We start from the raw sequence: 27,997 nt of genomic DNA on the forward strand, positions 1-27,997 counted from the left end.
GATGAAGTTCTTGAATGAAAAAAGAAAAATAGATAAATAAATAAAATAAAAAAAAAACAAAAGAGGTATTTGAAATTAGGACCCCCCCCCCCCAAAAAAAAACCTCTCACAAATAAGCTATTGAAACAAAACAGTGCTAAATGAAATTTGGTTTCAAAAAAGGAAAAAGAAAAGGAAGAGGAAAAGTAAAGCTAAAAATACAGAGAGAAACAACAATATTGCAAATGATGGTCTATGATGAATTCAGAAATTCATAGTTTCATCATAGATGAAAGGGTCTGCATGCATATTGGTTAAAGTTGGGGTTGTCCCTATTTCTTGTTTTTCTGTATATCTGTGGGTATGAAAATCAATTGCTGTTGTGATTTTACAAAATACAATTCTGTCTATCCTGTCTTTTATCATTCCCTATTGCATCACAGTGACAGTCATTGCACGATTTTATTCATTCTATGCAAGCGTGCGCGTTATTGTACATGTAATTAAAAAAAAATTCCAATCGCAGCCAAGGAACTTGGATGATTCATTTATTTATTGGATGTAAACCGAAATGTAGGTGACTATAGTATAGTTCTATAAACATGATATATCAAATGTTCTTGTTTATTCTTAATAGGCATCACAAACGACGGTCAAAATGTACGACCCTCTTCCATTCTGTAGAGAGCTTAGTCTCTGGACAGTGGTTCCAGGTATTGCTATCATGAACCGAAAAGAAATTCTTTTACACAAACAACATTCTCTATCCGGAGTTATCGTTCCTTAGGTTCCCTGTAACATTTGGTGGAATAAAAGTTGTAAAGGATGAAAAAAATGTACATTAAAGCGTTTATTTATTTATTTATTTTTTTTTTGCCTATAAAGTTATATAACGCGAAAGTTTTGCGTTTATGAAAGTTACGTGTTTATTCGCTTAACCCCCCCCCCCCCCCACTTTTTTTCCCAAGATAGACTAGACATAATATAGGCAATGAACATTGGTGCGTAGATTTATCCCCCCACTTTTAAGTTTGTAAGAAAAAATTGGTTCGATCCTTAACCCCCCTCCCACCCGAAATAGGATTTTTGTGTTTGGACAAGGTATCTATTTACATTTTTTTTTAAAAGTTCGATTAATTATTTTTTCTTCTTTCACTTTCTAAGCCCCCTTTTAATTTGCTTCCAACGTCAATGAAACACTCATCTTTTGCCTTTCTTGGAAAGATCCACCAACTTAATCTATTAAGTCATTTTAGTTCATAGATTCAGTACCAGTGATTTGTTTTGGAAACTTAAGTCGAAAAAATAATTTCCAAAATTATCCGAATATAAGTATTTTGTCATCTATGGTTAACGACATTGAAATATTTTGCTCTATGAGCCAATATACCTTTTCAAAAACTATTAATGTTGTCTTTAAGACATGACAGACTCATATTATCTTTGTTTGGAAAAAATTACATTTGTTGATCATCAAAACGACTTCATAACGACAACCGTAGATCGGACAATAACTGAAGGCCTGTGGGAGTGCCGATTAATTTGGAGTTGAGCAGTCGACGTTTTTTAGTGTGATTCAGTCAATGAGTGTTTGAGGATGTATATTTTCACAAATTGATTACAAATGGATTAATTAGAACAGAAAACAATGTCGACAGTGCTAGACAGGCCGGAACTGTCTTCTTCGGGTAAGATTTCTGTGATTTCTCTCACATTGATTTTCGCGAGTGCTGAGACAATGGACAATGATTTCCTATAATATGTACAAATGTGTGTTATCGCCGGCATCGATAGCATTACGGCATGGATCATAAATAATGACTAAGATTTTTTCCTGTTCAGTTTATCGAATTAATTAAACATTTCATTACATTTATTATGTTTATAAAAAAATAATTTCATTAATTTTATTTCATAGTAATTTATCCCTTAGTCTTATGTGTTCTTGTTCAAATAAGCCATCAGGGTGAAAAAGTACATGCAAAACATAAACAACATGCTATTTATGTTCCTGTCTTGATCTAACAGTTTTTCTTTTATTGATAAAATCTCTGAGTCAATGATATTTGATGTTGTATATTTTACCCCAAGTGTTTTGTTAATAAAGATGATGCAGATTATGAGCAAAAAGTGGAGATAACCAAGAGCATTTTCTAAACAAAACAAGAAAGTTATAGAACCAGTATTGTCAACATGGTCAAAGGAAAAATGTGAACATGACAAATAATACCACTGATAAGAACTTATATAGGGGGCCTAATCATGATGATAAAACAGATTTTCATATTTAAAAAAAATGGGACAGCAGCAGGGTATTAAGCATGTTAAGGCATACATGCCAACTTTTGAAAATTTTCTTGGGGGAGATTGCGCGTAACGACATTTTTTAAAGTTCCTAATTCGCGGCGTTTTGTCCTGAAATAACTTTTTGTAGGTTGTTTTTTTTTTCTAAATTATCAATCTACTACCTTAATTATATCATATATTATTACTACTTCAAAAAAGTGTTTTCTTCTCTATTAACTTAAAGAAAAGCACAAATTTATACAATATCATTTAAAATTTTAAAAAGACAATTTTATTCAAAATTATTTAATATGTTAATATTAAGATAAATATACCCTTTGTCTTTAAGAATGTGATACACAAAGCTAATTTATTATTACATGAATAAGGATGTTAAACTTTACAAATAAGCTGAACTGTTCATTGTCTGTTGGTAAATTACAAAGTTTATAAGGCTACTGTTATACAAAATATTGTGAAATTATTTTTTTCTTAATCAGAGGGAATATTAAGTCATTTTAAATTTTCGATCAAAGTCTACAAAAGGCATGGTCTTTTCCTTTCTTTCAATTTTATTTTGATTACTCTGGGCAGTCCTAATGGTTTTTCCTTGTAGGCACATTTTTTCCATGTTTGATTTTGGCAGTGTCTTTTTATAATGAAGTAGATTATAATTTAATGAGGAATGCAATACATGTATTCCAAAAACTTGAACACCTTTTATAAACGGTTTATATAATGTATATGTCGAAGTTTGTTGTTAAGTCTGCATGAACTCTCACAAGTTTGTCAGTTTGTATGCAGTGTGGTGTGTATTTCTAAAATTTCCACATCTGGCATAATTGTCTCGGTTAAAATACATTGTTAATGAGGTTCAAGAGCAATTAAAACCTCTGTAATCACTGGTAGCACAGTTGACACTTTGTTGATTACCTGTTATCAGCGGCAATAAACAGATATCTTACTAATAAACATCGAAGCAGCGATGTTTTCTGCACACGGAAATAAAGTAACTGTATTGTTCAAAGCGAATCCGTAAAAATTCCAGATTTTCTAAATATCGGTCGAAATGGGAGAAAAAAAATTATTTGGTAGACAAGCGGTAGACAGGGTTAAAAATCGGTAGACTCACGAAAAAATCGGGAAAGTTGGCATGTATGTTAAGGTCAGATGACACGTTCCTCAAAAATATATAATTTTTCCATAGAATTTGTCATTGAAGTATAGGTACTTAAACAAGATTCCTCACAAGAAATTACGGTACCTTACCAGGCATTTGGACAAGTTAACATAGGGTCATATTTCTTATATAACCCTTATGGGTAATCTTCTGGATGGCCTTTATCACCATTTTTGGTGTACTTCTATGTAAAACCATTTTGGAAACAGTGTAGAAATCAGAAGACAATGACAAATATGAATATTTATTAAATAAATCCAAGAGATACAAAACATATATGTGAGGAACGTGTCGTCTGACCTTAATAAGTAATTTCCAAATGCGTCAAAATTTGTGACACAATTACACCATGTATACATGAATTTTATTTTTTAATACTGTTCTAGAATTTGAAGGAAGTCCAAATTCAAAATGGTTTATATTGAGGGAGGGGGGGGCAGTTTGGATGCCAAAAGGATAAGCGGATTGGCCTACAATGCTATTGATTTGATTTTAACATATTTTATTGCACAAAATATATACAATGGGATTGGGCACAAGTTCTAAAAACTTAAACCGCCCTCTCCCTACATGAGATATTATAACAGGATGAATTAGAAGTGTTCAACAGTTTGTACAAAATAAATTACAAGTAAATTAAATAAACTCTCATTGTGGACATATATAGACTGCTACATTATTGTTTATACAAATAGTTATGCTATTATCATGATTTATATAGTAAAGAATTTGAGAAAGTTTTATTAAAAAGTTACAGATAACATTGTTGTAAAAAGAATGGCCACTTTTCAAGCAGGGTATAAAAGAAACACCCAAGAATGATATTTTGAGAGGGATCATTCATATAGTGAACTGTGACAATTGCAGTGTTGAATTTAATTTTTTTGCAGATTATTTTTTATCAAATTAACCATAACATTGGGACATCCTATTGACATGCTTCAGACACAATCCACTACTAGATATGTCAAATTTTATTAGCTTAATGTTTATATAATATGACTCTTCTGTGTACCTGGTATTTTTCTCCACCCAAAAAATTCTACCAGTAAGTTTATACCGTACGTTTATTTAGTAAAATATGATGTAACTTGAACTAACTTCATTCATTTGCTCTAGCTTAATTACCAGTGAGAGAATGAAGTAATTATGACCAATTATCTTTACACCGAAATCTGCACTGAACTGTAATGCTGAAGTGCATTTAATAAAAGAATATGACTCGATTTATTTAAAGCATATTGTATTTTAACTGAGCTTTAAAAAGTCTGATATATCCTCATGATCCATAGCCTTTCAGTTTGTAGGATTATTAATTTACTTGACTTTACTTGATACATTTATATTAAAGATTGCAAAAAGTAAACCCATAAATGAGGTTGATATTCAACCAATGTTAACATGTAATAATAACATTCAGACATGAAAATTTAGGATACTTTGCAATATTTTTGCCTCAATCTGTTTCTATACACAACTTCAAAATAAAAATGTATTTTTCCAAAATACTCAAAATATTTACCTGCTAGGAGTTTACTGCTGATGAATGATTTGATTTGTAATGTCAAACAAAATCCATATGATTTGAATTTGAAGCTGTTCTTCTACATCTAATCATGCTTATGAAATCATTATTTTTCACTTTGAGTTCTCTATCTGGATTAATGATGTTAGATATTTATTTTGTGGTAACTTTGTTAGGTTATTCTATTGTGTTTACGAGGTTTCTAGGTATTTGTGATGATGTTGCGTATTTATTTTTATATTGTCGTCTATTTTGCAGGAGCGGCTCCTGAGGATGGCGTTCCGGACATGATCGTAATCAGTGAAATTGACGAAAATGGAATCGCTGTCAACTTACGAGTCCGCTACACCAAGGATCAAATTTATGTATCCTTCACTAAAATAATATTGGAATAACTTCTGTGATCATATTAGGTGTAGTGAATTAATACAGTTAAACCTGCATTGAGAGTCTCCTTCAGATTTTGACTGTATTTGCATTTCATTTCCCAAACAAATACCGACCAATAATTAATTTAGATCAAGCATAAAGAGTGACCCAAGAGTGAGTCTTTAGCATGAATGTTAGAATACAAATTGATATGATATAATTGATGATATGTTGCAAAGCAGGCCAAAGAGAATGGGGCCTGAACCATGGATTGAGCTTTTTCCTTCAGAGCACACATTTATCTACTGTAAGCTAAAAGTGCTCATCATTTGAGCACATAAAAACTATTTTATTTAGCTTATCAGGTGGCAGTTTATCATGCCAACTCATTAAAACTTGTTGGGCCTTTTTTTTAACTGTAGCATATTTGCAGTCTTGTTTGTATGACCTTATAATGGCTGTTGGTGAAACTTCAGATGACCTTGTGAAATTTTGTACGATTTATTTCCTGTTATGTTTCCTGTTGTACTATAGGGTGTGAATTTTATGATTATGGTACGATTATTTGTATATAGACAATTCACTGTTGCTTATCATTACGTTACATAATTAACAGTAATTGGTGGTCAAGTAGATTTGCACTTGACAGGAGGATATAAGCTACTGCAGATTTGTTTATATATTATCACTGTGTACTAAGTGACATTTATGTCAGTTTTAGACAAGTATATATACAATATAGGATAAACTCACATAAATTGCATATCATATATCATAGAAGAAACAATATATACAATAGACATTTTAGACAAGATGTATGTTTACTCATTGGTTTGAACATCTAGGCATTTCTTGAACCGTTTCTGTCGATGATCCTTTATATTGAACTTGAGTATGAACACATCCTATGAGTGTCTTGTATATGTCTGGCCTTTCTGAGCCTCTATTTGAGCGTCTTATTTCTAGGCTGTGGATGTTTCCAGTCCGTCATATTGTACAAGTCAGTCAGTCCTCTTCCGCAGTCTGTAGTTTTGTCAGCGCAACTCCTCATAAACCGCTGTACTAATATGTTCGTCAAACTTTGCAGGAATTGTGTCACAGGACACAATGTGTAAATGTGCATATTACCAGGAAATTAATATCAAAAGAATTTTTTTTCAAGGGAATTGTGCCAAAAGTGAAGATTTTTAACTTAGGCATTTGGCTATATATTGAACATAGAGATGAACAGTTTAAAATCACTGGTATGACAACTCCTCTTAAACCGCTGCACAAAATTTTGTTAATCCAATAAATTTTGCAGGTACAATAGTTTTTATTAGGATATTTTAAACAATGTGTAGATGTGCATTTTACCAGGAAATTCTGATTCCTTTATTTTTTTTAATTTTCACACTTTTTAACAGGGAATTTGGCCATACCTTATATAGATGAACAGTTTGTCAGCGCAACTCCTCATAAACCGCTGTCACAGAATTTAGTAAAAACTAAATATTTAATGATCTTAGGACACAATGTGTACATTTTCTGGTTTAAGTACTGCAATAAATAATGAAATTCCGAAAATTGACCATTTGCCAATGATCACTTTAAAAAAGTTGCATTTGGCAATGAAATATATAGAAAAAATAAAAACAGTTTGCACACGCAACTGTATCTCAGTTATAGCAGCATAGGAAAGAAATACTCGAGTTGTATGTTTTATTAAATATTTTAAGTCTGATATATAATCTCATTTAATTCTTAATTAGATATCAGATTTCCTAGACACAATGTGAAATGTGTATGTGTTACCCTGGAAATTGTTATTCCATAATTTCTTTAATTAATTTATTCATCTCTGGTGTTTAAATCTACCATTTAAAACAGTGTCTTCACAGATAATAGTAATACATGTGTAATTATCTTGTTCATAAATAGAGTAACACTTCATAAACTATTTTGACTTCGATAATTTTTTAAAAGAAATTAGCTCACTTTATCTCAGTCTGCAAAGCCTCTCAAACAAAACAAAAACATTTAGGGGGAATTGGCAGTAATTAAACCCCCCAAAGCTATATATATAGGTCCTGTAATAGTGGAATGGATTATAGAGATGGAAGTGAAAACATCGATAGGAAGCAAAGGAAAGATGGAACAATTTCATTGATACAAGGTTTTTATTTACGCTGTACGTGCTACGCAGCAGGGAGGGGAGCAAAACCTGCAGAAATTGCCCAGTTTTTATATTCTTTGATAAACATGTGCTACATCAGTCTGCAGTCCTATATGTAATTTATGTAGGTTATATAAATTAAAGGGTGGGACATATCTCTAATACAAGAGTTTTTGTGTATCTTTTTGATTTAGATTTTAACACAGATTTTAACGAATTTATCAGCTGGTCTGATTAAGATTTGATGGGCCTGATTGTTCTGCCTCTATAGACAAGAATGTCTGGATCCCCGTCAGGTATTCAACTGTGAAGACCTGATCTGGACCTGACAAGATACATTGTTTTTTAAGTGAGGCGATTTAATCCTTTGATAATCAGGCTGCACTCAATCTGTGTTATGTCGGCAGATGTTAGCAGTGGCTGTGAGCACGATCACAGCAGTTCTGGCTCGATGGAGTGATTTCTGACACACCTGTTCTCAGTGCTAGGCTCAGTTCTTACTCACCTGACATACCTGTGATAGACTCGGCATTTACTCTTGTATCACACCATATTACACCTGTAACACACCTAGAACACACCCACACATACACCAACACATGCACACTTAATTGGTTTATGGCTATCACATGAACTTCAGATTATTGTTTAGGTAAACAAAAGGGTTTTTTTATTTATTATGCTTATTTATAGAGTAAACAAATCATCCTTAACTTTTTGTCAGACTTTCACAGGTTCTATACTGGTAGCTGTGAATCCGTACAAAGACCTGCCTATCTATGATCAGGTATAGTATATACACTGTATATTAGTGTTGGCATCTTTGGTCCTAAAGAAAGCAGAATTGTGTCACAGTGAGAGTATTTGATAAATGTCATAAATACTGAAATTAATATCAAAAGAATTTTTTTTCAAGTTATCTCAGTTATAGCAGCATAGGAAAAATTTACCGTTAGATTTAATGTAGTGTTTTATTAAATATTTTCGTTCTGATATATAATCTCATTTAATTGCTTGATATTAAATATCAAGTTTTGAGCAAGATCATTAAAAAATTTAACAAAATGCCAGTCAATGTGTATAGCTTGTATAGGTTGTTAAAGAACATAATTTCTTTAAAATGTAATTTATTCATGGTGTTTAAATCTACCATTTAAAACAGTGTCTTCAAATATCTAATAATTATTCTCCTTGATCATGAAATAATAATATATATCATAAAAAGTTTGATGAAATTTTAAAAAAGAAATTAGCTCATTTAATTAATTTTTTTATTATCTAATACACGTAAAAACTTTCAAGATATTGCGTGCAGATATCTTTAAGCATTCACAATATATATATGTGTTTTAATAGTGGTAAAATGGATTGATAGATATGGAATATGAATAAACATCGATAAGGAAGCAAAGGAAAGTAACCGGAACAATTTCATTGCCAACAAGGTTTATATATACTGAAAGGAAAAAGAAACGCAGGGTAAACTTTTGAGGTGAATTAAATTTATTTTTCAGAATATTTTTCAGTTTTTATATTCTTTTAAAACATCTTACAAAAGATATAACAAAAATCCTATTTGATTTTGTTTATATAAATAAAGTTATTGACGGTGACATATCAAAAGTGAAAAACGAAAGTTTTTGTGTAATGCCTCTTTTGACATTTATTTTTCCTTTTATGGAATTTATGAGCTGGTCTGATTAAGATTTAATGGGCATGGATAACCACGCCAAAAAATTCTGCCTCGATAGCGCATGCGCCAGTGAGAGGAACACATCAGGTATTCAACTGTGAAGACCAAATTGCGGACATAGTTTACTTTGTTTTTTTGTGTGAACGTAATGATTATGATAGTCTACTGTATAAAAGGCTGGTTTTGTAGTTAGTAAGGTGGCAGATGTTAAGCAGTGGCTGTGAATAACCCGCTCGTCACATGCAGTTCTGGTTAACGTTAGTGGTTTCTGAACACACCTGCCCTCTCTGACAACGGGTAACAAGTTTTATGGGACCTGAAAATAACTGTGATAACTGCATTTACTCTTGTATCACATTTCATTAAATACACCTGTAACACACCTAGAACACACTGCACACATACACCAACACATGCACACTTTAATTGTTTATGTGTATATCAGGTGCATTAACTTCAAAAAGATTTGTTGACAAACTTTAGGTAAACAAAAGGGTTTTTTTAGCGTTTTATTATGCTCATATTTATAGAGTAAACAAATCATCCTTAACTTTTTGTCAGACTTTCACAGGTTCTATACTGGTAGCTGTGAATCCGTACAAAGACCTGCCTATCTATGATCAGGTATAGTATATACACTGTATATATTTACACATATACATATCCATTCTTTTAAAAGATGACCTTCTTCTCCCCCCCCTTCCCGCACACACAAACACACACAAGCAAAAAAAAACCCAGAACATTAAAGATGAATATGACTCTTTATTACCTCACCCCACCCCACCCCACCCCCCTGGAAAAAAAACACCCCCCAAAAAAAACAAGTAAAAAAAAAAAAACCCTGCTGTGTAGTGATCAGACTGCAGTGGAGACATCACCCACACACACACATTATCACATGTTGGGGACCAGCCATTACATCATCAATATTTAATAGGAATGAATTGTCTCCCTAGGGGGCTCTGAATCATATGGTCTCTTATTGATCTCTCTTCCTCATTACCCCCATTACCATAGGACTGTGTATTCCAGTAATGTACCAGGAAGGAAGATGGGGGTGGATCAAATCAAACGCTGGGGTGGAGGCTTGTTACACAATAGGGGCCTGGGGGAGTATTGATTATGTGGTGTTCCGTGATGATATTTAGTTTTCTATTGATGGGTTTAGTACTGTCATCCACTGTCGTTCTCAGTAAATACATTATACAGTCTGTCATCATTAGCCATTTCAATTTTCCTTTGTTTTAAAGGAAAAAAAAACTCTTGTGGATATTAATTAAAGTACAATATAGATGCATGCCCAAGGGATTTATCTGTTTGATGTAATGATAGTGATGTGGCTTAGATTAGGGAAATAAATAGAGTGTAGAATAGAATTGGAATAGCACGTACACTGATGTCTGTCCTCCAAATCCATTTTAATGATATCATCAGAAATACAAATACAATTGGCATTTGGCAGTCAGATGAAAAGTTCATGGAAATTAATCTTTCCCCGATATGAGAAATCAATTTTATTTCCAATACCTTGTGTTACTGAACCTGTTTGCTCTGCATTTCTTCCTTTGTTTAAAATTTCCTGCCAAAAGAAATTACAAGAAGCTATAGCAGATTTTGAGCTGATATTGAGAAGTATGAGATTAATGTTATCAGATCCAACTTAGAAAACGATCTAACTGCCTCTATCCATCATCTCGCCAGAGGAGGCTTTATTTAAAGAAACTCTATTTCTCTTGTGATGAATGCCATAACCCTCAGGAAGTCATCATAAACAAAATTAACATGTACACACACAGAAAACGGGACCTTTATGAAATCTCTTAAGTCCATTTCTCTCTTTACAGAAAGATGTTTCTGAGTTTAGTGGTAAGAAACTCAGCCAGGTGGAGCCACATGTGTTTGCAATCAGCGAGGCGGCATTCCAGAGTCTCCATAGCTCACAGAAAAATCAGTCCTGTATCATCAGCGGAGAGAGCGGGGCTGGAAAGGTATAATACACAGTTATGTCCCCTGATCATAAAGATTACATCAGAGTTATGTCCCCTGATCATAAAGATTACATCAGAGTTATGTCCCTTGATTAATTCAGATTTATGCCCCTTGATGATTAAGATTAGAAAAATAAAACAATCCTTTAATATTAAATGTGACAAACAATACAGCTGATGATGTTAATTTCTGTGACAGTTATTACTGTTAGACTGGGTGATTTGTTTTAGTTCACCAACTTTTGTCTGAGTTCATCCATGGATTAAATGAGTAGTTATGCAGAGTTATGTCTCTCTTGTCTTTGTTATAAATGCATAAATTTCTATGAATGTCAAGTTATCTCCCTTTTGATTTGTTTTGACATTGTAAGAACATTAAACTCTGTCTAAATGTTAGTCAGAACTCAATTAATCTGATCAGAAAAACTGAGAAGTATTTATTTTCACACACATACAAATATTCAGAATCAGATATGACATTCGAATTCTTGTAATATTGCCATCTTATTGTATGAGTTTATTACCACTTATGAACACAAGTATTTAACCTCTGTAGGGAACTGATGGGCTATCTAAAGTACTGTTTAACACAGTAAAACATTAACACCATGAGGGTTTTAAGTAATATTCATTGGGTAAATATTCATCTTGCATCTTATATCACTGTATTTCTGATTGAAAGTTGATTAAAATCTGTTATTCTTTCCTAGCTGCCTCTACAGTGTATTAGAAGTAATCCTTCATTTTATAAAGAGTTAGGTGATGGGTTTATAGTGACCTAAGGTTGTTCTGATTGAATGTTTTACTTTGTTCCTTTTTGAGTTGTATTTAAACAAAATGTTAATAGAGATGGATAGCCAATGGAATAAATATGTTTGTGCATCAAAAAGGAAATAAAGACCGAATCCGTTTTTATAAAACAAACAGGAAGGCGTATAAAGTGGAAGTGGTGAGGAACTGTGCTCTGTTATAAAACAGAGAGGGTTCTGAGTATGTATAGGATGTCTGGAGGAAATTCAAGTCGAGTGTGAGAGAGTACTCTAAGCGTATAATTTTATCAGGATATAATGAGCCTATTGCATGCCAAATATAATTACGTTATTGAGTAGATGAGAGCGTGTGCCTGTTGATTGGTGCACTGTAAATACCTGTAATTCACTGATCTTATCCAGGTGTTACAGGTACCCAGACCACATATTGACCCCCAGGTATTTTATGCCAAGACCCCAAAATATAATACTCGTATAATAAGGGGGGACTTTGACCTGAAAGTTAATACAGGAAGCTAGGGACTTCATTGAATATTAAGGGAACACAGGGAATACTTTGGATATTTTCAAAACCACATTCATTTTTGACATAGCTCTGTTACTATTTTATAGGCATTTTCATACCTGAAACAAAATCCTCACTTTCACTCATCCATTGAAATCTCTGTGCTATCTGTATACTCATGCTATTTTGAGGGGGGGGTGGAATCTATTTTGAGATCAATATCACTTGCATGCCTGCCTTATTGAATGGCTCCCCAAGGCATTTTGTGGTATGGGGTCATATCAACAAGACTGTGTTTTAACAGAAAACACTCCACCACATAGAGAAACGGGAATATCATAGAGGGGTTGTGTTATTGGTGGTGCAGTAGGGTCATAAATCAGTTTTATTGACCCCAGCTAAGTCAAGGTTAGCTCAGTGAGTGGTGGACAGTGTTATATAGGTGTGTTACCTGAGCATGTTACCTGGCACGGCTACCTGACAGGTGTGAACACATTCTACCTGTTGATTATCACTTACTGCACTACTTAATGACCAAATGCTTCTCCTACACATCATAAAAGTACGGGAATCTGCACATACAGTAAAGTTTTACTTATTAATATCTGGTTATCTGTACATAGCTTGAGGGACTGTTTTGAGGTCAAAAGGTGTTTTAGTCACTATATCTTTGAAAACAAATGAAAATATCAAACTATTGACTATCTGATGAATAAATTCATTTCCCTTTTCTTTCTTTCGCAATACGGAAGAAATGTTTCCCATTCATCAATTTCCAAACATAAAAAAAGATTTCTTGGTTTTATTTTATGGGCAATAAAATTCTGTTTTACATGCACACACACAAATTTGAAGCTCTAGTAATGTTACAGAGGGAAGTGAACCTGCATGTGATTTGTGTAATGATCTGAGGAGTCACCTCTTGTTAAGAAAAAATGGGAGTAATTGCTTTGCATTCTTTTTTGCTGTTGATGAATAATCAATGATAAATGACTCCATGAAACCAGCATATCTTTTAAGAAAGCCTCTAACATCCTGTCGTTATCAATAGAGACTGCTGCATGCCGGTCTAATCCTCCCATTTACTGCAAGAGAAGTGAGGGTAAAGTGTCCAATAACAGTCTAAAATACAAGCATATAGTCCCAGCATTATAATAATTTGGCAAGCTATCCCTGAAATGAGTGCAGAGCCTGCAGAACTGCACTGCACTAAGTAGGCCTATTGAATTTCTTTATTCTTATTCTGAGTTTGGTGGAGCATCAGTAAATCACAAATATCTAAATCAGTAAATCAGAGATTTGTTCCGTGTTGATATGCAGTGAATCTACTCTTTGTAATGGCTGGAAATGAACTGCCCCTTCTGTATCAGACTGTATAACAACCCCATCATGTTATTGTCTTTGATTACCATCAGAGCAGAATCGACCAGACCCTATAATCTTGATAATAGCTCCTTATTATGGATGTGTATTGTTTTTGACCCTCTGTTTTATTACATGTATTTTAGTCATCTAATGCCTTTTATAGGGTTACAGCATCCATGACATTTCTCTATTATATTCCAATGTTACTATTAACTTGATTCAGATGCAGTTTTATGTTGGCTTGACCTTTTTAGATATATTTACATCTGCACTGTATTAATACTGAATTGCTGGTTATTTAAAGGTATCTTTGAAAGCAGACTATATACTTCTTTTCCTGGGGAGGGGAGGGTGGGAGAATTAATGAGAAACAGATTAAATGAGAGAGAAAGAGAGAGAGAGAGAGAAAGAGAGAGAGAGAGCAAAAGTCCAGTAGAAGGTAGCATTATAATTACACTGAATTTCCAAACTGTCAGTTTGATCACACGACTTAATTTGGTGGTTTACCATTTTGTCTTCCCTTTCACAATTGCATTTCCCATTTATGACATGTTAATATCCTTATGGATCAGATATTGCCATGGTACGTGATCAATGTAGAAAATATCAGGACAGTTATTCTAGGTCTTCCCTGAGAAAGAGTTTGGGTTAACAAGAGTTAGATTGGATTGCTTGTTTTATCTGAGTATAACTTTGTGTCTGGACTCTCAATTGTCTGATCTGTTATTTTGTTCTCTATGATACATTACTAAAATTGGTTTGCTTGAAGAAGTTCTTTCTGAACTTTGTTTTAAAATGATTCACTCCAGAAATATCATAGTACTGCTATTGTCAGTACACCAACTTCATTGTATTGCCTTTTTAATTAAAAAAAAAAGAACTAGAAATTAAAGAAAAGAGAAAAATTATGTCATATATATGTTTACATTAGTTTCCAACACCATATAATCTATAATCTTTAAGTTAAAAGTATATGTACTAAGAAAAAATTGACTCAGTATGTAGTTAATGTTCACAGAGAAGAACACTTCATTTAGTATTATAGTGTAATCTACTTCTCTTGAGGAATAACGGTAATAAGACAGAACAGATATGAAATATTTCTTTTGTTTTTCAGACGGAGACAACCAAGTTTATCCTGCAGTATCTGTGTTCTGTCACCAATCACGTGTCGTTCTGGGTAGAACAACAGATTCTTGAAGCCAACACCGTACTGGAAGCTTTTGGTATGTTTTGTTTCTGATTCAAAACTTCTTTGGTCAGTGAGCAATTATATTGTAAGGTGGTTTAAACATCAATTTCTGTTTTGTTATTGTCCTTGACCTAAAAGTGAGTTTTTGTATGGTCAAGGTCATATTGCAGTGGTAAAGGTCACTGGGAAATGAAATGTTGAAATTAGGTCTGACCTATAACAACTAATATGCATTCAAAATCTAATCCTTGTTGTCCTTGATTTAAAAATTTAATATAACCTTGACCCAAGGTCATTGATCAAAGATAATGGTCACTAGACAGTGAGATGATGAAATTGTTGAATCTAGATTCTGTAAATGGAATCAAAGTTAATAATTTTTTGTTGCCCTTAATCTCAAAGAACTTGTGAAGATTATAATTAACTCAAAGGTCAAGGTCATAAGCCAGTTAAATTACCCTAGCTGTGAGGGGAATTAGCTCAAAGGTCAAGGTTGTTTAGCAGTAGTGTGATGTTAACTTACATGCTTATAAATACTGTAGATCACTAAATTTTCGCGACACCTTATTTTCGCGAGATTGTCATTGACTCTTTGTAAGCGAAGCCTAATTTTCACGAATAATTGTTATTCATCTATATTATCGTAAGGAATACTTTTATACGCGAGAATTTAATTTTCGCGAACGCATTGTCTCGCGTAATTACGCGAAAATAAAGTTCTCGCGTATAAAAAGTGATTTACAGTACTGAGGTTCAGGAAAGGGCAAAGTCTTGTTTTTCTTTTCCCCATATAAAAAAAAATAAACAATGACAGAATATGATTGCACCTTGAACTTAGGATCATGATAGGAATAATTAGCGGACAGGTGGCTATTTATTTTAACATCATTAAATAGCTTGCAGCATTAAAGATAAAGTCCAACTTTTGATTGGAATCTAAAGTTCTCTTCTAAATCAGTCCCTTTAGTACCTGAGTTCTCTCAAAACATCATGTGTTAGTGTATGTATAATATATGTTTACACGAAGCAGAAAATCTCTCTTATGCTAGTTTTGATTTTTCTCACATTTCCAAGGTATTGGCTTAAATCAGGTTTTACACCAGGCAGATGATGTATAAAAATAGCACTATAAGATAGCATATTATATACGTGAAGAGATGGGAAATTTTTAAAATTGATAGATTAACTTTGACTAAAAAATGGAAAATTGTGAAGAGATTTCTCAGGAGGAGCCTGATTTCCGCAGATGATGTAGGATGCAGAACTTCTCATGACTCTAGCTGAGATGAGGATAATTAATATTTCTGTAACGAGCGTTTTAAAGAGCATTTGACTTCCGCCCTTAAAGTATCTGAGTGCATTTCTACAAATAGATTAAAGTACTAACTCTGACAGTCCTTCTCTAAGAGAACTGTATTTTTGTTTTATTTGAGAAGAACTCTTGATCTCGAGAGAGAGGGGGGAGGAATATGTTTAACAAACTTAAAAAAATTAAGTCACTAGGAGAACAGCCATGTCGTATTAAGAACCTCTGACTTTTACAAGCTATACTAACAATTTAATGCACGTTTGTGCTGCAGGCGGTCTAGATCTTCCTGGGTTTGAATTGTTTGTTTATAAGAAGGATATAAGGGTTAACAGATTTAAAAGTTAAGGGGGCTCCAGCAGATTGGAGTGTGACCCTCGGTGTAAGACATTGTAGGATCATCTCAGCGTTTTAACAAGAGACAGAAGTGTGTACCACCAGAAGTAGATTGTCAGTGATTCAGATTCGTAGTTTTCTACTTCCTGGTTTTGTTCCGTGTTGTCAATTTTACGTGCTTATAAATAAACAAGGAATTTATACTAAACGTCAAATAAATAAAATACTGAAACAGTTAATAAATAAAGGAAATTTTTCAAAATAAATATCAGATGTTTCCCTGAAAAAAAAAATTGCATGTAAAATTTTAGTCAGGGATAAACTTTTTTTTTTTTTTTACCAAAGTATAAAGTTATTTAATATTATAATATAATTATTATAAGTTCATTTTAGAAATTGAAAATAAAATTTAAAAATTATATATACATAATACAAGATTCATTGTCATTTGGATCACTTGATAATATAGAACTGTGATTTTATTGCCATGATTTATTTCCAAAAGAAATTTAAGTTTAAAAGTGCACTAAATTTTATCATGCTTGCAAGGCAAAATTTTTTTTTACTAAATTAGCCCCTTAACCAAACAATTTTTTAAAAAAAATTATATTTATCCCAGTGGAAAAAAAGTGTGAAGATCACTGAAAAAAATTAAGTTTGTAGTCCATACTAAACACATGAAATTGATACATGTATTTTTGAAAATTATACTTTTAGGTAATGCAAAGACAGTGCGTAATGACAACTCTAGTCGGTTTGGGAAGTTTATGCAGGTGTGTTTTGACGAGAGTCACCAGATCAAGGGCTGTATCGTCCAGGACTACCTACTGGAGCAGTCCCGCATCACATTCCAGTCGCCGGAGGAACGAAACTACCACGTCTTCTACCAGCTCGTGGCAGGGGCTGCTGCCGCACCGGAAATACAGAACCAGTTCTACCTGTTACCCGTGGACAGTTACTTTTACCTTAACCAGAGCGGGTGTTACAAACTCTCCAATGTGGACGATTGTAAAATGTTCGACAGGTTACGTCTTGCTATGAACGTCCTGAACATTCCGGCGGAGATGGTGGACGGTATTTTCTCGGTGTTGTCTGCGGTGTTGCTGATCGGGAATCTTACATTTGAGGACATTGAGGGAGAGAAGAGCGATCTGACGGAGGAAGCTAAGGGTATCCTGGAGATCATCTGTCAGCTGCTGGGGTTCGAGCCGGAGGGACTGACCGAGGCCTTGTTATTCCGACAGATTCAGGTCCGAGGGACGGTGACCAGTATACCTTACAAAATACAAGAGGTACGTGATGTGTCAGCCATTGGTTTACTCAATTTTAAAAACAAATTTTTACAAATTTAATTAAACCAATTTTGAGTCAAGCTGTTAGTAATAATATTTTATAACTTGTAGTATGAAATGATAGATTCATCTTGATGAAATATAGATATTTGTCTTTTAAAAGTGTGTATGTCATATTTTTACAAATAACTGCCTGCATTTCTATTTTATTTTTTTTTTTTTTGCACTTAGTCACTTTTTCGTAGAATTGTAAAATTTTGACATGAATAATTTTATATGGTACTCAAACACAATATGAAATTAAGTTTCCTCAATACACATGTTATAAATTTAGACATGTATTTCCTGACAGGTTTTGGGAATTAAAAAATTTTTAGAAAAAAAAAACAACATATTTGCACTTTTTTCATACAATTGTGATACCTGCATCACGACAATAAAAGTTTGGCACTCATAAACAATATAAAAACTACTTTCATCGATATGTTCAACAATTACACAGTTTCCTGATAAGTTTGAACCAAAATTGAACCAAAACTTGAAAAGGATTTCATATAAATATAATACATTTTATAAGATAGAAAATTCATTTTCATCCCTTAGATAACCATACCCATTTTGATGATTTTTATTGATGAGTTAACTGAAGTTTTAAGGACAGGAAACATCAGTATTAAATGTGTACATAGATATCTATAAACAAAAATAGCCCAGAGTAAATGGCATTTTACAGAAATCTGAAGGAATTTAGAAACACTTAAAACATCGGTCACATCCTTCTTCCCCGTACAACGTGATAATGATCGCAGTTCACTTTATTTCTAGATATTTGTTTCTTTAAATTAATTTTATCTGTTTCCTTTTGTTGAAAGGATACTTATATATATCTGAGAATTCTACATCCCTGTCTTATGTATCCAAGAATTTTATCATTTTGACTGCATTACATATTTGTCTTACATTAAAATAATTTGCCAGTTCTTCCGTTTGTCTCATGGGAGATTCATGTGTACCCAGGAATTTTATATAGATCTCAAATTTTATCAGATTGGCTCCATTTCATGTACATTATATATTTCCTTAAAAAATAGTTTGATAACAGATGGGAGTAAATCAAGGCAGCTGCACATTGAGAATTAAATGTAGATTTACGGTATAAGCCACAGCATTTTACGTGTACTGCACAAAAATATGCATAACAATAAAAACATTTCTCAACATCACTTTGGACCAATAGAAAGTATAAACATGTAAATGTATACACTCAGTCAGAATAAATGTACAGAATCCCTGCAAGATCGTACCATACTATTTTAAAATGCTTAAAGTTTTATATGCACTATCAAGTGCAAGTCTAGCTATTTAAAGAAACTATATCTTAAGTTACTGGCTTGTATGTCAAAGGTGTCACAGGTAACAAGTAAGTTAGTAATTACATTCAAGATGGGACCAAGAGAAAATGTTCAAGATATATTTGGAGTGGAGCTATCCCAGTAAAAGTACAGACTAATAAAGTATCAAAAAGTGGTTTGGACTGCCAACTCACTTCAAAATATGCAGAGTATTTGAGATACTGAAATTTAACTAATATTTTATGTTATCATAATTTTTCCAAAGGCCAGTGATAATAGACATGCAGTAGCCAAGGCCCTGTACTCACGTACGTTTGCGTGGCTGGTGGATGCAATCAACAAATGTACAAACCCAGGACAACACCAGACCAAGTTTATAGGGGTCCTCGACATCTTTGGATTTGAAAACTTCCAGGTATATTTCTTGGATCTTTTCATTAAAAATAATATGTTTATATTTCCAGTGAAATTCTTAAAAACTTGCAATTACCTTGAAAATATTTCCCTAATATGACATTTTCTGATTCATTTATATAGAATGTTTAAGAGTAAATTTCATTGTCTGATAAAGATACATACATATACTTCACATTTCAGACTAACAGCTTTGAGCAGCTTTGTATCAACTACACCAATGAGAAATTACACCGATTCTTCAATCATTATGTTTTTGCCATTGAACAACAAACGGTAAGGGGATGTCTAACAATTGGAAATGAAGAACTTTATTTCAAAATTTGACTGTAATTTGAATGAAAAATTGACAAAGTCAGTGATGTATCATAATTTAACATTTTAGCTTACCTGTGCCATAGACTAGAGTGAGCTTTACTGTAGGAGTTCATATGGACTTTAATATGAACAAAACTCAAGATTGAAGTTCATATTCATTGAATTATGATTGTATTGAACTTGAAAATGCGGTTCTAGAGTCATAACAAGAGAACTCGTGCATAAAGTGTCTCATGCAAGCATTATAGCTTATGGGCCTATCATTTTACATTGTCATTGTACAGTGACCAATTTCTGTATTTATATTTCAGTATGAAGAAGAAGAAATCATGTTTTCCCACATCACATTCACTGACAACTCGGCCTGTGTAGAGCTCATAGAGAAGGTAAGTTATTATACAGAGTGATGTGTTGAAAACAACACAGATCATTTATTTAAACTGTGTACAATAAATTATTATTTTATGTAAATTACATCATACGTCGCTGTTGTGAAAGTTTAATGAAAACGAAATTTGTGATATAAAACAGAGAAACTTTATGATGGTTAAGGAGACAATGACTTTGTATGCTGTCAAGTTTTTCTCTCTCAGTATTTTACTTCATTGGAAGACATTATTCTAATGGCTTTCTAATATTTGATAGGCTCCCAGGTGTATTTTGAAAGCTTTAGATGAAGAGTGCAGATTTCCACAGGTAAAACACAAATCTGCTCAATCATTTTATTTTATAATGGCAAATTACATACGTATATGTTTGAACTCTGCATGGATAAACATTTGCTATCACACATAAGTTTTCTCTAATTACACATAGGGTACAGACAAATCATATGTCCATAAACAACACGAGGCGTTTGAGGGACACCCGTGTTACGTTAAGGGGGATAGGAGACTGTGGGAGAAGGAGTTCGGGATCCACCACTATGCGGGGCTGGTCACCTACACGGTCCAGGGATTCCTAGACAAGAACAAGGACACCCAGCAGGACCAGCTGTTTGAGTTGATGCACGGATCCACCAACATATTTGTACAGGATCTCACTAGATTCCAGGTAAAAAAGGGGTAGATTTAAGGATAGTAAAATAAGGCCCACTGTTTTTCTTCGAGGATTTGCTTGGAATAGCAATACATGTTTACTATTATTGCTCCTAGAAGAAACAGCATACATTTGCTGTTATTCCAGCAGGATATGCTAGGAGCTACATTATACTTTGATATCTTTTCTGTAGGACTTGCTAGGAGTAAGGCTAGAGGATCTCAGTGGCAGACAGACGATATCACGTACAAACAAAAATAAACCCACGGTAGGTGACACCTTCAAGCACCAGTTATCTGCCCTTGTAGACATTCTCCATAGTACCAATCCCTGGTATGTTAGATGTGTCAAACCGAACTCGGCCAAGAAACCTAACAACTTCAACACAGAGGAGGTCCTTACTCAGCTGAGGTACTCAGGGATGTTGGACATCATCAGGATCAAGAAAGAGGTCAGTGCTTAGTCAGGCTGGGGGGGGGGGGCATAAAACTTAGACAGGCTCACTTGTGATCTCGGTCTCACTTTTCCACTATTAATTTACAAATTTGGAAGAGGTACCCTCCTCATCATAAATAGCAATAAGTAATAACATTAACAAATAAAAAGTGAGACTGAGATCAAAAATTAGTTTGTCTAGACTTTTATGGTCCTAAATTTTCATGCAGCTTAATTAAGTATAGATTAGAATGCATGACTATTGTGTTGTGGGTGAAGGTCTTATTTTACTAAATCATTATAAAAATATAAAAATTCTGAAGACAATGCTCATCTTTGATAACTTGTACCATCAAGAGCTGTCCTTTAGTTTTGAATTTCAGTAGAATTCTTAGGTCACTTTTGCAGCCTCTGTTATTTTTTAGGGTTTCCCAGTCCATGTTGCTATAGATGTCTTCCTGTCAAAGTATGGAGTCCTACTTCAGAAGTGTGATGATGGACTGGAGCCAAGGGAACAAGTCCGAAATATTCTTAATGTTCTCCTTCTGCCAGAAACGGAATGGCAGGTCGGCAAAACAAAGGTAAGTGGGAGATGTGGACAGTTGACTGGAATTATACACTCTGTGAATGGAGACATCTCCAGTATCTGCTAGAATGTACCCTTATATTTTCTTTCCTTTCAGGTTTTTATGAGGAACTCGGTCTTTGAACCTCTGGAGACAAGACGGTTCGAGTTCCTGACACTGAATGCTCTACTGATACAAAAGATCTGGAGAGGGTTCCACTGCAGGAAAGGTAGGGTGCCTAACTTGGACAATAGTCAAGCAAGGCACAAATTTGTTAGTTTACCAAAACAAACCGAGATCACTTGATTTCTGCACTAAATGTGCTAAATGTGTTTTAAAGATGTAAGTATTTTAATATTGATGTTTACTGACCTTTTTTCACAGCATATCTGGTGAAGAGGGAAGCAGTGATTATTTTACAGACCAACTTCAGAGCACTACGGTACAGAATACAGTTCAAACGACAGAGAAGAGCAGCCATTACAATACAGGTACGACATCAACCAAAACTTACTTATCTAATTTACAAAGTAAAAGAGATCAAAAAAGTGAACATTACTTTGGGACAATTTAGTCACTCAGGTGGGCATTACATCTTGTGAATGTGCATTGTGTGTAAATTTCAAAACATTACCAGATTTTTCCCATAAAACTGCTCAATTAATTGTAATAAATTTTGATAGCATTATCTTTTGGAAAGAGAAACCTAAGTAGTGAGATTTACAGTACTCTTCCTCAGTGGCCTGATGTTGGAAAAACAAACCTTGAAACCTGATGTATTCTATAAGAATTCTTTCTGTAATTTACCTATTCCTTGTTTACAGAGGTATGTGCGTGGAATGTTTGCTCGCTGGTACGTGGTATCTCTGAGGGAACAGAGGCGGATCGAGGAGGAAAGGAGACGACAAGAAGAGCTGGAACAAGAGAGACTAATCCGCGAGAAAGAGGCGGCCGATAGCCAGATCATCGAGGAATCTCTCAAGTACGTACTAATGTCTGCAGTGGTAGATAGGGCAGTCAGTGTTATCACTTGTTTATCAACAAGCACAGCTTTTGTATCGCCCAGATTATTGCACAAATCATTAAAATTCACCAGCATCCATTACATTTATTATCATGATAATAGATTTTTTTTTAACTGTAGTACCATTTACTGTCATTTGCATAGTTAATGATATCATTGAACATGATTTATAGTTACTTTCAGTAAATAAGAATTTAGACAAAAAATGTCTTAGACTATGAATTTTTTTTTACTGATTTTTTTATTTATACCTAATTCCTACTAGATATATGTATTTTAGAGTAAGAAATTAAGAATTATACCTTTCAAATTTCATAGTAGATGTTCCTATTTTTATTTTGAATGCAAACCACAAAATAATGTTATTTTGTTTAGAATGTTAAAATGTTATAAATGTGGTTCGTCTACTTGTATGTCAACATTGCAGATACTTACCGCGAGCGGAACTAATTCGAAGGCTAAAGTAGGTCATAGTTGGATGTTGTCTTGTGTGAAAAAACTCAGTGTTTGTAAATGTATATTGTGTTTCAGACTCACAGTTTATCAACCATTACCTCTCTGTTAGATGTTATATCAAATATTTTCATTTCAGTGGATTTCAAGTCTATTTGTTTCAAGATTTATTTTTAAATTTATATGTTTCACCAACTCTTTGTCCACTTTTTACAAAACTATAACATTTTTATTTTCAATTTTAATAGTAATTTCATCTCTTTCAGAAAAAAAGAATTCCATAATCATTGAATTTCATAATTAATGAGCGTGGATTTTAAAAAAAAAGTTCCTTCCTAACTTTGATATTGTGAATCTTAACCTATCCAGAAATGTGACTAAAAATCGATGTTATAAAATAACTGTTGCGTCTTCGTGTAACTTGACTCGTATTTATTTCGGTAACAGTTTTGAGTGTGCCATAACACTAAGACATGTTTATTTCAGAGGAACAGAGGTTGATTTTCTAGGGTATGGTTATCGATTTCGTTTCTCCTCATTGGCTCTACATTGTCCACTTTTATTCCACTTCACTATATTTTCTATGAAAAGAACTTTAAAAAAGTGAAGTAAATGGTTCTCATCTCTAAATATCCCCTTCTCTACTTTCATTTCACATGCATATTCTGGGCATCGTAATGGCCCCAATAGACCCTGATCTGCACTTAAAGTTAGGAAAAGAGAAATCTATTTCTAAGATCATTTACGGAGTACATGTTCTAACTTACATCATGCAAAATGTACTAAATTACATCTGACATGCAAAAACTTCATTTGAAAGTGAACACTAATTTTTCATTTTCATTGACATGTATCAAAAACATTTTGATCATCATTGAATGCATTCAATTAAAATATCACATTAAAGGTTTAACCTATGAACATGTAACCCTTGCATTGGAATGGATGAAAGTTGTATGTTAATGGTACAGGTAATATGAAGAGAAGCTAGATGTTTGAAAAGGCATTCAGTGACAAACTTGTTAAAAGAACATCTTAAATGAAAAGCATTATTGCATCAAATTTACATTAAACTTTAAAAAAGAATTTATGAATAGCATTTTTGAGAGTTTTGAAAGATCTCTTGAATGGCAAAGCATTTGATCCTAATATAACCCAAAGCATGAGATATATTTTATTTCCTTTTATTGTTTTAATTCCATAAATTATATATACACATCTTATGTTTATTAGTTAATTTTTGTATACAATATGTTTTTGTTTGTTCTTAATCCTTAACTTTTGTTTACATTTGATTAGCATTATAAAACAATACACATACATGTACAGTATATATGCATGCATCACATCAATTCATTATTAAAAAAGAACTTTCAGTCATGCAATCATTTTACCGTACATCAATCCATCATTGTGATACAAAGTTGTCTTCCTTGATCCATGTTAGAGATTCTAACATGAAAAGAAATATCAAAATGTCAAAAAGCATAAAACCTATCAAAAAGCCTTGATAATATTTCCTTCTACCACAAAGCACCACAAAGCAAGTCCCAAAGAGATCAAGAGGGATACAGGATTCAGAGATTTCTTGTTTACACATTTTTAAAATGATCTTTTTTCAAATTTGAATGTAGAACAGTACAGGTGTACTTCACAGCAGTAAGTTTGTAATTTATTAGTCCATTAAAATTATTCCTGACAAGAAGATTATGATTTTGCTTTATCTTATTGAATTTTATGTTTTCATTACCAGAGATTCCCAGAAGGAGTTAGAATCGCTGACCAAGATGATTGAGTCGATGTGTGAACACTTCCAGCCGGTGATGTCACCCACGAACCTGAACCTGGACGACATGTTCAGCTTCCTGAAGGATGATCAACTCGACGCAGATCAGGAGACACAGCAGGCACTGGACCAGATCAACACTGAGTTCACACTGCTCAACCAACTCCTTGACGAGGACATGGTTAGTATATAGGATCAGATAATAGGATCGTGTAAACACTGAGTTCAGTCTTCTCAACCAGTGGTTAACATATTACTGTACACAGGGAAAATTGTCCCAGTTTTATTTTTGCACCTTTCGCCTTAAGCGAATTTAAAACAGGGCGAGAATTGAAAGAATGCAGTGTACTTTCTTAAATATAAAACTATAACTTGGCAAATTTAAAATGGGGCAAAAATTGTCTGCAAGTGTAAAAGGGTGAAAATAACACGGGGCGAAACTAACCCTGTATACAGTAAGAGAAATTTTTATGAGATCTTTCCCTTTCTCTAGGAGCGACATGAGGAGGAGACGTATAAGAAGAATCAGGAGCGAGCCCTGAGGGACCTGGACCAGGCGATGGACGGGGAAGAGGAGCTGTATGACGACACCCTCCCACCCCCTCCCGTCACCATGGATACCAGTATATCCGGACTCGACCAGCTACCTCCCCCACCCGAGGTAAGTCATTCAGACAAAGTTAGGAAAAGTTATCCTGCACAGGAGAACAAAACTGCACATCATGTGCTTTATGAAACATGAGAGCTTTATGCAAAAAATTTGTCTTTGCATTGAAAAATGTGTTTAAATTTTTTACTTCCCCCAATTGAAAAATATGACTTTGTTATTTTCTTACACAGAGTCAATTTGAAATGTTATGTGTTTTGTTCTTTTATTCCAGGATGATGAGGAGCCACCACCTCCCCCACCAGAGAGCACTATTCCACCCCCACCCCCTCCACCAGGAGTAGTCTCCCCCATATCCCCCACCATGACAGCTTCTACTGATACTTTTGGTTCCAGGTCATCATATGCTGAAAATATGGCAGAAATCATGGACATGCAGAGGGAACTAGATCAATTTGAAACCTCAGCAAACGTTCTGATGCCTCAGGCACCGGTTCTACCACCCCCTCCCACCATACCTGCCCCACCCCCTCCTCCTTCAGTCCCTGCCCCACCCACCCCTCCAGTAGCACCACCCACCATACCAGTACCCCCACCCCCACCTGGCCCCCCACCACCTTTGTCATCAGAAGAAATGCCAGGAGCACCACCGATCACAAATGTCAACAGACCTCTACCAGCCCCGCCCGTCCTTCCACCCCCACCTACGATACCAGCACCCCCCACCCCAACAGGCATGGTCACAAGGAGGAGGCCCAATTCTATCAAGATACAGAATGGTGACGTCCGTCCGCCATCTAACGTGGAGGTCCTTTCTCCCACGATGCAGAAGAAGTTGAGTACATTGATGTCGGGGCCCAGTGATGAGGTGGTACAAATGAGGGCCAAGAGGATTAGTACCATGTATAACCTGAATGGGGACGTCGGACATCGCGAGTCTCGTAACAGTACAATAGAGGAAGAAGACGAAGTGGAAACGGAGCACGACTTCATGGAGTACGCGGAGAAGTACTTCATCGATCATCCCAAGGACTTCGGGGGAGGAACCATCATGAAGAACCTCAAGAGAAAGAGCGGTTCTGTAAGCATCACAGTCAGATCGTTATTGATATCTACAGAATATACAGTGCTAATGACTTTATGTCAATCAAATCCTTATTATTTCTATAGACATAGATGCTGTGGATGTTATTTCTTGTTAACATGAGGATACAGTGTTCTATCATTGTTTGTTTTGTAGAAGGAGATGGTGAGTAAGGACGAGATGCTGGTCTTCTGTAAGAACGGACTGATTCCCGCCTCCCACATCATGATCCACGACAACGAGAACCTTCATCTGGCCTGCTCCCTCTTCAAGGTTTGTCAAACATTAATTACCCTTATCTCACCTGTGCTCTCTTTGTCAATTAAAATAAATAACCATACATGTCTAGTCCTTGATTGTATTTGTTAAGGAAATTCCATATGGCCTTTTCTCTCTCTGTAGATATTAATTTTGCTTGGATAAATATACGCATTCAATAGTACATGTAAATAGATATACAGCGTATAATTGAAGTTAGTCTATTTTGCAGTGTTGTATGAGGTTTTTAAATGAATACTTTACTGTAGGAAATCACAAAATACATCAAAGACGAGGTGAAGGATGATGTAGCCCTACAGACCGTACAGAAGTACGTAAAGTCAGGAATCGAGCGTATCGAGCTACGAGATGAGATCTTCTGTCAGCTGGTGAGACAGACGAAACACAACCCCGAGCGGCCATGGCTACTGACCACGTGGACGTTGCTCTGCCTATGTACTGCTGCCTTCAGTCCCAGTAAAACACTACACAAGGTAATAGTTGTTTGTTATGGTCAAAGACGATTATAAAACTGCAAGATGACATCACTGAATGATTTTATCTTTTGCAAATACACTGTACATGTATCATTTGTATGGATAAGGCAGTGATGAGTATCTTTGAATGTTATACAGTCAAACCTCATAAATGGGACAGAGAAAAAAAATAATTATATCTAAAGATTCGAGAAATACGGAGTAAAATACTGAAAGAATAA

At 34.4% G+C, this 27,997-nt stretch overlaps 1 protein-coding gene across 5 annotated transcripts in view; it reads left to right on the forward strand.

Moving 5' to 3' along the window:
- The first annotated feature begins 1,486 nt into the window (after window positions 1–1,486).
- LOC134234351 (myosin-I heavy chain-like) overlaps window positions 1,487–27,997 on the forward strand; it is a 44,145-nt gene continuing 17,634 nt past the window's right edge. For 4 of the 5 annotated variants that reach the window (XM_062716402.1, XM_062716404.1, XM_062716405.1 and 1 more), the window contains exons 1-21: window positions 1,487–1,667; window positions 5,229–5,335; window positions 8,219–8,281; window positions 11,035–11,178; window positions 14,936–15,044; window positions 17,370–17,944; window positions 19,562–19,711; window positions 19,894–19,986; window positions 20,340–20,414; window positions 20,674–20,724; window positions 20,845–21,081; window positions 21,260–21,517; window positions 21,927–22,082; window positions 22,185–22,296; window positions 22,452–22,558; window positions 22,892–23,049; window positions 25,298–25,511; window positions 25,824–25,991; window positions 26,212–27,018; window positions 27,178–27,294; window positions 27,549–27,773. In XM_062716402.1, coding sequence (XP_062572386.1) covers window positions 1,628–1,667; window positions 5,229–5,335; window positions 8,219–8,281; window positions 11,035–11,178; window positions 14,936–15,044; window positions 17,370–17,944; window positions 19,562–19,711; window positions 19,894–19,986; window positions 20,340–20,414; window positions 20,674–20,724; window positions 20,845–21,081; window positions 21,260–21,517; window positions 21,927–22,082; window positions 22,185–22,296; window positions 22,452–22,558; window positions 22,892–23,049; window positions 25,298–25,511; window positions 25,824–25,991; window positions 26,212–27,018; window positions 27,178–27,294; window positions 27,549–27,773 — 3,966 coding nt within the window. In that variant the 5' untranslated portion in view covers window positions 1,487–1,627. Of the gene's footprint in view, window positions 1,668–5,228; window positions 5,336–8,218; window positions 8,282–9,748; window positions 9,812–11,034; window positions 11,179–14,935; window positions 15,045–17,369; window positions 17,945–19,561; window positions 19,712–19,893; window positions 19,987–20,339; window positions 20,415–20,673; window positions 20,725–20,844; window positions 21,082–21,259; window positions 21,518–21,926; window positions 22,083–22,184; window positions 22,297–22,451; window positions 22,559–22,891; window positions 23,050–25,297; window positions 25,512–25,823; window positions 25,992–26,211; window positions 27,019–27,177; window positions 27,295–27,548; window positions 27,774–27,997 lie in introns of all 5 variants that reach the window. The other variant, XM_062716403.1, reaches the window with a different exon arrangement.

This window comes from Saccostrea cucullata, unplaced genomic scaffold (assembly GCF_032062105.1).
Source record: "Saccostrea cucullata isolate Sc308-1 unplaced genomic scaffold, CSIRO_AGI_Scuc_v1 ctg575, whole genome shotgun sequence".
NCBI lineage: Eukaryota > Metazoa > Mollusca > Bivalvia > Ostreida > Ostreidae > Saccostrea > Saccostrea cuccullata.